The following is a 10,404-nucleotide window of genomic DNA, read 5'->3' as shown; positions in this document are numbered from 1 at the left end:
TCTATAATCAAAATAAATATTTTATCAAATAGTTCATTATATAATTTTATTATAATAGTGTCTAAGATAAATAAAATCTTGACTAAGAAAATTAAATCAAGTAAAAAAATATGTTTGTTAAGTCATTTACAGTTAATAATAATAATAATAAATTAAAATTTAATAATTAAACCATATTTTAAAAATTTACTTAAGAACTAAAAAAATAGAAAAAAATTATATTTTGTTTTCCTCAAATTTAGTAAAAATATATTCATCCTATCGGGTCTATAAATGAAAATAAATTAATAAAACCCCCCACAAAATTTAATTGACATATATTATTATTTATGATTGATAAGAAAAATTATTATAGCTCAGTTTCAGTATTAATCATAAAATAAAAATTAAATTATATTGAAAATTGTTGTAGTTATTTCAAACTAGTTTCATTAGATACAGAAATTAAAGAAGAGAGGAAGGAAGGAAAAGCAAAGCATCTTTTGTGGAAAGAAAAATGGAGAAGGCGTTGAGAGCTTACGCGGAGGTTCTTCGTCTGGTTCGGCGATTACCAAAGGAGTCGAGAGGTTACTACGCCAAGTACGCACGCGAGAACTTCGTGAATTACCGCGACGTCGATCCCTCTGATTCCACCACTCTCCATGACCTCTTCCGTCGCACTTACAACCACTCCATTTGGCTCCTTCACAAGGTCCTTTCTTTTCCTCTCTCCCTTCAATCTTAATCTTTACTTACTCCATTTCATGGCCTTATCGTTCGTATGCAGTATTCCGTTGATGATTCTGCCGCCGATAAGCTCAAGCGGATTTGTTGCGGGTAATGCCATTATGTACCACTGTTGTGCCCTAATTTTTGTTGCTCACTTTGCGTATTCTTTAAAGGTTGTTGGACGAGAGTTGTGGCAATTTTGTTGTTAAAGGTAGCTTAAATTTGATTCACTTATTATGCTGTGTATCCAAGAACATGAATATTAACTTAAATTTGCATTTTGAATTCACGTTCTTTCTTCGATGGTATTGTTCTTTTTGTCCAAACAAAGCTTAAGATGTGATCTATTTTCCTATTTGTTGCTTGGTCGCCAACAGAACACATCCTTGTGTGATGCTTATCTGAAGTTGGGGACATGATTGTAAAATTGGATTAGTAGGCAAATTAGATATGAATCTGTTAAGTATCTAAGGGGGAAGAACCACTCTCCTTGTATACAACATCAAGCATCCCATACTACTCGATGTGGGACTTTGAGCACCCCATAATACCCAAGTCCCTAACAATATACCGGCCCTGGAGAGCCAACGTCCACAGAGGCTTCACTCTATCGACACTGACCCAACGGTAGCCACTTTGCTACGGTCTATCAATATTCGGTATTCACCTTAATCCAGCCTATAGGTAGCCCTTTCCATAGCGCCGACAACCACGCTCTGATACCATTGTTAAGTATCTAAGGAAAGTGGGAAACCACACCTTAAAAGCTAGCTGTTAAGGGGGAAGAACCACTCTCCTTGTATACAACATCATGCATCCCATACTACTCGATGTGGGACTTTGAGCACCCCATAATACCCAAGTCCCTAACAGAATCCAATTCCGGTGGTATTGTCCCCAAGTATAAGTGTAATAATGTATTACGGATTGAAGAGTTAACTATTCATAGAGCTACATGTGATGACTAAGAGCTAGCAGTAGATGCGCGTAAAGATGCTTAATTATTCCCCATGATGCAGGAGGTGGCAGCATCTCCCTGACCTGGTTTGTGCCGAGAATTTCGCATGCCATGGAATTGGGGAAGCTGTGTCCTTCTTTTGGTGTTATTTTGGAGAAAATGTATATTTGGGTGTGATCTTGAAGGCTTGTTCTGCTGCAGCTTGAGCCATTCATAAGCTGTTTGAATTTTCGGAGCTGTCACTGGATGATTGGATGTGGTGGAAATTAAGGAATTGGAAGGTGAGCTTGTTATGCAAACAGCTCCTCGTACTATAAATACCAAAGAGCCTTCGATAGGTTGTTAATCTCCGCAGACCGAAACCTCGAACCATTGACCGGGTTAGGGTTTTGGCTGGGCATTTCGGTTGTCTGTTTCTTGATTCTCTGATCTGGTCATCTATTTCGCTCCTCCTGTGCTCTCTATGCTGCACCTCGCCAGGGTGCTTGCCTCAGACAGACACCCTTGAGCCTCTACACCGTGTCACCGCCATCTCTTTTCAGAGGGTTGTGCACTCCTGCTTCCTCCGGCTCGCCACACTTGCCTCCTGCAGGTAAGTGAGTTGAAATTCTAATTTCCCAATTATTGTACATTCCGCATTTGCTTATTATTGGGTCGGAATCTGAGTTTATAATTGTATTGATTATTGTGTTTCTTCCCCTTTCTAATTGTTGTTGTACATTATTTTTCTCTTCAATTTGTTGTTGGTTCTGTTGCTGTTGGAGTATCGTGCATTCTGTTCCTAATTTTTTCCGGCTAGGGACATAGGTTGTAGTCTCTATTTCTCTTCTATTTTGTAAATTTTTCTTTGTGACAGTTTGTAGTCTGCGTTTCTCTATATATATATTTTTTTCAAATAAATAAATTTAAGAGTCACTTTTGCAATCCGTCTTATGATTCTACGAATTATTCTACACATTATGAATTTGCATCTTCCTTCTTAGTTCACTACCTTCGTTGTGGAGATTTTATTGTTATCTAGAACTCCACATGATCCTATAATCCCCATTGATGCTTGGATGAGAGTTAATGTTAGTGAGTTACAAAAAAATCTAGGATAATTACGTTTTGAGAGCGGCTCTATTTTCAACAATGACAAAATCTAGGTGTTATTTTCACTGTATCATGAAATGTGTCATTTCACTTTTGAGAGTCCTAGGTGTTATTGTTCACTGGGTATTTTGACAATTTTAAATGATTTCATCCCTGTAAATCATATTACGAATTTTACTTTGGAATTGATTGTAACTTTCTCACTGGTTCATGAAATCCAACAAAAGCATAAGTTCTTGCAAGTTATTTCCATGGTAAAAGTTTCTTGATGCTGCTACTATTGCAACAGTTGGTGCCAACATGATGCTTAGTGAACACTAAAATTGATATCAATTCGATCTTTGGACTTTGTTCTGCTGAGCATGAAGCATAGCACTGACATTTTTGCTAGTGTTTTATTCTGCCATTTTCATACATGGTGGCAAAAATTTCTTGTGCTTTTATTAGGTAGTGCAACTTTTTTAAGCTTATTTTGTTTTTAAAGAAAGTATTATGGCAATCTAACTTTCTTATTATAAAAAGAAGCTAAAGTAGCAAAAAATACCTTATCTCTGCATGTAAATCTGGGAACTTAATTCACATGTAGAGTTCTTGAATATTCAGTGGGACTTTTGTACATTTTTATAATTCATATGTAGAGTTCTTAAAGGTACTAGGGTTGTTTGAATTGTAGGACCTTCTGTATCCTTCGCATGATTTTGACTACTACATAATTTATTTAAACTCTTGGACGATGCATTAAATTTAGCTAAATCTTTTTTAAGTTTATCTATATCCTTAAGATGAGTTTCACGATTCGTATGATGAATTTTGATCTTCACATTTTTGTTTACCAATAGTATTTTCATTTTTCAAAATGTCTAACATCTTTTTTGAAGTTGCAAAACTTTTTTCTTTATTTGACCATCTTTGTGAATTCTTAAAATAATTCATCATAAGATTCTTGTAACTCATAATAATAGTTAGAAAAATTTGCGGTCTGAGGTTGGCTGTAAGATAGAAGTTTGCAACTTTGTCTTCATCATCTAAGGAAGCTAAAGAAGCGTCGGCATTTTTTCATGAAATATATGCTTGTTGCTTCTTTTGTATCTTCACTTTTTCGTCTTTTTGAATTTTCGAACAATTGGGTTTGATGTGTTCCTTCACTCTAGATTAGATTCATAGCATTTTGAATCCCTGTGTTTGCTTATTGGTTGTTTTGTTAAATTGACTTTTCTTAGAGAAGTTGTTGAATTTTCACGATGATAGTGCAAATTCTTGTTCATCATCGTCTTCATCGTCCTTGAATGTTGAAGCTTTGAGTGCTAAGCTCCTCTTATTTTCCTTTCATTGTGATTTCTTAAAGAAGAGTAATCTGATGTGATAAGATTACCTCTTAATTAATCATAAGTGAGGTCTTCAAAATTCTTCTTTTCTTGAATAGCATGTACTTTGGAGTCCCACTGATGTTAGGCTCCTTAGTATCTTGCTAATTATGTCTCTTTCGAAAAGTTTTCATCAAAGCAAATTTATTTTTGTAACAATATTTGAAAATCTTTCAATCATATCTTCAATTTTCTCGTCATCCTTCATTTGAAATTTATATTCACGAACAAGTTGATCAATCTTGCATTGTTTGACGTGGCTTGTTCCTTCCTATGTAATACTTGTCGAACTCGTATCTCTTTGGTCATTTCATGCGTTAAGATTTTCATGTAATCACTTTGAGTGATGGCGTATTGAAGATACATGATTACTTTCTGATTGAACTGAAAGTTTTCTATAATCTTTGTCTGACCAAATATCTCTTGATTTTTCTTTGAGAACAGACCCCAATCTTTATCATCGTCTTTGGGCCTTATTCTCGTTGCTGCTGCGGACGTCTCTACTCAGCTTCTCTCTCTTCAAGCTCGCTCTCTCTGATCTTACTCTGTCTCACGTGAACGTCCCTACTCGCTTGTCCTCCTTGTCATCACCTCCGTTTAACTGCTCGGCGATCACCTCCGTTTAATTGCTCGGCCATCACCTCCTTGCGCACGTCTCTGTTGCTTGGCTGTCTTTTCTTCTCCAGTGAGCACTTTTTCATTGCTTCTTCAGTCCTAAATTTTAGAGTTCCGCTATACATTCAAGTCTTTGGCAACTAAGTCTAACCAAGTTGGCCCAAATCTAACAAAAACCACTTTCACTATATGCAGTGTGTATACACGCACACTTCACTAGCGCAAACATATCCTCCTCTTCTTCGCATTCATTCTTCTTTTTCGTCGCGTTCCTTCTTAGAGAAGGAAGAGAAACGCAGAGATGGAAAAGAACGTAGAGAACACAGAGATGGAGGAGAACGTAGAAAATGCAGAAAACGTTGAGAAAATTCAAAAAAGAAATCTGAACTTGAAAATACAACGAAAGCATTTCTAAAATACACCAATTTATAATCCAAATACACCAAAATGGGGACGAACAGATTCATCAAAATAATACAATTCGTCTTGGTTCAATTGACAGTTTGAACTTGAATTATTCATTGTCTTTGAAAATGAAATACCTGTTCAAAACTGATTTCATTGCTTAATTTTAAAAAATTTGATCCAAATCTGCAAATCATATAAGAGAGTATTGATCTTGAACGAAAAAAATACAGAGAACGAAGAGAACAGAGAAGGAAGAGAAAAACCAAACCAAGTCATCCAAGCACTTTTTTGTAACGCGCCTCCTCCCTCCCTCCAAGTTATGTGAAATAGACGTGTGCCCCCCTCCTCCTCCTATTAACGTAACAGAATTACATAAAGCTTTTTTTTCAACGTAAACATTCTTCAATGTTAACAATCTGATTGCAATTTTTGGATTTGCTCTGCTACTCGTCGTTTTTCTTCTTTTTCTTCTCTATTGCTTGTTGTTCTTCTTCCTATTCTTCTTCGTTTTTCTCTCCGATCTGTGGATTTATCTTCTTCATTTTCAGATTTCAATAGGCTATCAAAACAATGAATGATTCAACTTCAAATCAATTGAATGAGAGCAATTTGGATTATTCTTTTGAATCGAATCAAGCGGACAAGGTTTTTATTATTGAATTGAATTGAATGCAATTGTTAAATTGTAGACGCTGGTGTTCTGATTTGGATTGAACTGAATTGAATTGAATGAAATGCAATCTCTAAATTTTAGATGCAGGTTTTTCGAATTTGATTATATATATACAATGTTCGAATTTGAATTTATATAATGAATAATGTTCCGTTCATTTAGTACTATATAATGTTTTCACTTTAGTAACATGTTCGGTTCATTATGCAGATAGTTGTTTAAATTTGAATTTATATTATAGATAATGTTTTGTTCATTTAGTACTATACAATTGTTTTGCTTTAATAATGTATTTGGTTCATTATGCAAACAGTTGTTCGAATTTGAAGTTCATTTAGTACTATACAATGGTTTTGTTTTAATAATGTGTTCGGTTCATTATGCAGACCAGGTGTGTTGTGGATGAACAATTTGTCTCAAAAGTTGGTATAATTTTCAAAACACTAGAAAAAGTTGAAAAGTTCTACAAAAATTATTCTAAACTTGCTGGTTTTTCTACCAAAATAAGGAACACGACTCATAATGGATATAAGATTAAGAATCAACTAATCATATGCAATGGAGAGGGGCTCTTGATGTTTAGGTGTTTTTGAAATTGAATACTAATATAAAAAAAATTTTCAAATTAGCTTTCTGCAATAGTGCTATATAGTATATACACTTTTTTCGGTTCATCTAGTGTATTAATTTTGGTTCATTTGTGTTTTCGGGACTTTTATGTTTGATAAATACCTTAAATCTATTCACTGTGAACTTAAAATAAAACAGCAACTCAAACAGCTTCAACAGATATATACATTAACATTAGATTTTTATTAACATTTACATAATATTCATATATATACATTAAAAAAGAAGTGATTGTTTTTTTAAACAAGTTAAACAAATTAGTGATAATTACGAGTAAAAAAAAACAACTTATTTACTATCTATATCACCATATGTGAATTTACAAAAAGGGCTTGAGAGGGCAACAGAAGACTTGGGGAGTTTTATGGCTTCAGATGCCTGAATCACTTGGTCTCTTATTTTGTTAATTTTGTTCATTGACCGCTGAGTCTGATATATTCTGCTTCAACTTCTTCTCCATCCTCCATCAAGGATTTTGTCCCAGCATAAACTCTCATCTGGGATATTATTAATCCCTGAAAAAGATATAAAAAATAAAATCAGGCATAAGGAGTGATTGAATAAAACATGATAAATATTCAATCAGTAAGAAAAATATTTTCTGTATGCAAATGAACTCAAGTGAACACTTAACAATCAAGTGAATGTAAATCACCAACTATAATGAACCGAGTTATATATCACAAAAAGTAAATAACAACACATGTCCATTCGTATGACCTAGTTATGGAAAAAAAAATGGAATTAGAATAAGTCGATCTACTAAATGAACCAACTCAATTCACTAAACCTTAAATCGAACTAGGAGAAACGCGAGTTTAGCGCGAAATTAAATGAACATAATAACAATAGTTTTTCTCATACCTTGGGGAATTTTTATTCTTGTTTTTGATTGTTGTTTCTTCTTCTTTTCAAAAGTTTGACGCGATTTTGGAGCAGCGGCAGTTTTCACAGAGAATACAAATGAGGTTTGAGAGATTGAGTGAGATTTAAATTTTTCCAGTAGTAGTTTCGACAATGAAGAATGAACGTTGTTTCATATTCAAGCACAAATGGTAACGTTTAGCGGGAATTTTGCGCATGTATACACGTTTCATTTAATGAGATTGAATTTTTTTTATTTTTACGCTGTTTAGATGGACTTGGATGAAAGATTGTTTGGATGTGTAGTTCAACAATATTTTTATAATTTTGAATTTGTTTGGATTATATTTTTTATTTTTGAATTTAAATTTTAAAAATTAGAAAGAAGTTTAAATTTTGTTTTAAAATATTGGAGAGATAATAATGTGCAGAATAACAAATCTACGCATATGTTTGAGGTTATTTTTTATTTTACATTTTTGTAAAGAAATGGCTGTAAAATAGATGATTTTTTATGAATATAATAATAATAATAATAATAATATTATTATTATTATAAATAGATAATATGCTAGGTGAAATTTTGTAAAAAATTTTGATTTAAATCAGTTTCTACACTCTCTCTCTCTCTCTATATATGAGATAAGTCTCAATGTAGTCCCTGAAGTTGCACTCGAGCCTCATAGTAGTCCCTGAACTTAAAAGTTCTTCAGAATCATCCCCGAACTTGCACTCCGGGACTCAAAGTGGTCCTTCCAGCAATTTCAGCACACGTGGCGCAACCGGAAAGCTTAGCTGGCAGCGTTGGTGACACGTGGGACTCACAACGGCTAGCTGATGTGGCAGAGTAAACTCTTCCGACTCAATTTGGTCCCTCAGGTGAAGTTAAAACCCTAATCCCCTTTTTGAAGGCCACATTGTTCACTCTGCTATCTCCTCGTCGGTGCTGTGCTCTTCTGTTCTCCCTCTCTGAAGCCCGAAGGTTATGGCTAGCACGAGCAATGCAGCTAGGAGCTCGAACAACCCACAATCGTTTGGAAGTATCATGAGGAGAATGAACAGAAACAGAGAAGCTCGTTTGCCAAAAATGAAAAAAAAAATCATGAAAAGCTTGGTTTCTCTGAAAGAGGTAAGCCAAAAATGAAAAAAAAATGTGGTTCCTCTGTTTTTTGATATTATTGTTAATCTAATATTCACAAAAATCTAGGCCGTTTTTTTCGATTGTAATTGGTGGGTATGAACGCCTCTGTTCTATTCTCTGTGCTACGGTTTGATCACTACTGATTTTCGTAGTGGTTTGGCTAAGAAAATCGTAGAGTAGGAGTGTTTCTTGTGTTTTGATGATATGAAAACGTGTTCTTTATGTGTTAGGGTTTACTGCTCTTAGTGGAGGAGTTTCCAAACTGTTAATGTGTTTCAGGACAATGACCCTGATCAATGAATTTGTTAAACAGAGTTTGCATGATCACAGTAGAAGTAAAGATCTTTTGGGAGTTGAAATTTTTTGTAACTCTGATAATGGATTCTGAATTTGAATGATTTACCTAATTGCCTTTCTTTGTATTGGGTTGGTTTAGTTAAACTGAATGTAATATGTAATGTTGTTTAGTTAAACTGAGTGTGTGATCATAAAGGATTCTTGCATACATAAGTTAGAGTAATATAAAGTAAGTTTTGCAATTGCTAATGAAATTAACCTAGCTATTGGAATAATCAAATTGTTTGATGAATTTGGTCTGGACTAGTGGATTAGTTGTGGGAAAGGGTATGTAAATTTGAATGATTTGATCCACCAAGATTGAAGTTAGAGAACTGCTATCCTTAGTTACACCAAAATAATGTTCTTGATTTCACACTTTCTTATGTTCACATGACACAAATCATTAGCAACATGATCAAAATAAAGGTGAAATATCATATAATTTAAAACAGTTAACAACTAACAAAGTTAGGCACTCTATTCAATACTCCGGTCCACAATAACCTTTTCTAATAAAAATTTTGAAAAAGAAAACCACAAAATAATAGAAGACTTAACTTATATTGTTAATTTGAATATAGTGATAATATAGCACAGTGAAATATTAGAGGGAGAAGGAGAAGTAGAAAAGTAAGGGAGTGGTGCTTTTGTTACCAACTATCAAGTAATAAAAAGGAGAGAGTGAGAGTGATGATGAAAATGATAGAAGAAGATTAGGACTGAATCAATGCTATGATATGAAGAAGATAACAGATGCCATTTAATGAGTTTTCATTAACTACTATTTACCATTACTATTTCTAGATGGTTTTTCTTGTTTCATCTCCACCTTCAGTGTTATATATTATTTTATTATTTTTTAATATCTCTAGTTAGTGATTATTTTAGCTCCAAATTTGACAGATTTTCTTTATTTCTGTGTGCCTTTTTTTGTTGGTAGTAAGTTGTAGTTGTATATATATATTTTCCTCAGTTACAAAAGAAAAAAAAGGGTCTTGGTCTTGGATTTTGTGAAAAACTACACGGATAGTGAAATTTGGTGCCTGTTCTTGTGATTTATTTGCGAGTTTGATTTAAGGCACATATTGCTGATTATATATGCTGAATTAATCCTGGACTGATTATATGATGATAATACACTGGGCTGCTGTCTATATATGCAGAATTAATCCTGGACTGATTATATGTTGCATAATGTTCTGTCAATCTATTGTTACTCATTTATCCTGTTCTGCATAATGTTCTGTAACAGTGCTGTGTAGGGATTAGTTTGATGTCACTTACATAAGTCTAGGGACTAGTTTGATGTCACTTGAACAAGTCTATGGACTATTTTGATGTCACTTATAAAACTGTAGGGACAGTTTTGCTGCCCGAAAATAACTATCTGATCCATTCTTTGGTATCTGAAATAGGGCCTTATAAATGCAGTTAAGGAGGTTTTTCCAGATGTCCATCACAGGAACTGCTACAAGGCTTGCAAATTTCATGAAGTTTGTGCCCAACCCTGGATTCAAGGCACCCAGACACAAAAAATGAAGATTAGGATGATTATGTTTAGGAAAAGTAGGCTGTTTTTTGTATTTATTTTGTTGATGTTGTTTACAATGCC

The 10,404-nt window shown here is 34.0% G+C and overlaps 1 protein-coding gene across 6 annotated transcripts; it reads left to right on the top strand.

Moving 5' to 3' along the window:
- Positions 1-438: 438 nt before the first annotated feature.
- Positions 439-10,232, top strand: LOC130973171 (LYR motif-containing protein At3g19508). Of its 6 annotated transcripts, XR_009084041.1 has the most exons (4): positions 439-691; positions 767-816; positions 1,728-2,258; positions 4,567-5,660. XR_009084041.1 is itself a non-coding variant. In XM_057897606.1 (3 exons), the coding sequence occupies exons 1-3, from the start codon at positions 497-499 to the stop codon at positions 10,215-10,217; spliced, it is 255 nt and encodes an 84-aa protein (XP_057753589.1). In that variant the 5' UTR covers positions 439-496; the 3' UTR covers positions 10,218-10,232. The 6 variants fall into 6 exon arrangements, 5 of the variants coding, with proteins under 5 accessions (XP_057753589.1, XP_057753588.1, XP_057753586.1 ...); XM_057897606.1 differs by lacking the exons at positions 1,728-2,258; positions 4,567-5,660 and adding an exon at positions 10,208-10,232; XM_057897605.1 differs by lacking the exons at positions 1,728-2,258; positions 4,567-5,660 and adding an exon at positions 5,694-5,889.
- The last annotated feature ends 172 nt before the right edge of the window (positions 10,233-10,404 follow it).

The sequence above is a fragment of the Arachis stenosperma genome, chromosome 4 (genome assembly GCF_014773155.1).
Source record: "Arachis stenosperma cultivar V10309 chromosome 4, arast.V10309.gnm1.PFL2, whole genome shotgun sequence".
Lineage (NCBI taxonomy): Eukaryota > Viridiplantae > Streptophyta > Magnoliopsida > Fabales > Fabaceae > Arachis > Arachis stenosperma.
The sequence above is the reverse complement of the archived record's forward strand: the minus strand, read 5'-3'. Positions and strand labels throughout refer to the sequence as shown.

Excerpts from the sequence above, each read along its gene's own strand:
- LOC130973171 (XM_057897601.1), top strand. The coding sequence starts at position 497 with ATGGAGAAGGCGTTGAGAGCTTACGCGGAGGTTCTTCGTCTGGTTCGG. Across the intron at positions 692-766 it reads CCATTTGGCTCCTTCACAAG|TATTCCGTTGATGATTCTGC; the intron begins GTCCTTTCTTTT and ends GTTCGTATGCAG. Across the intron at positions 817-1,727 it reads CTCAAGCGGATTTGTTGCGG|GAGGTGGCAGCATCTCCCTG; the intron begins GTAATGCCATTA and ends CCCATGATGCAG.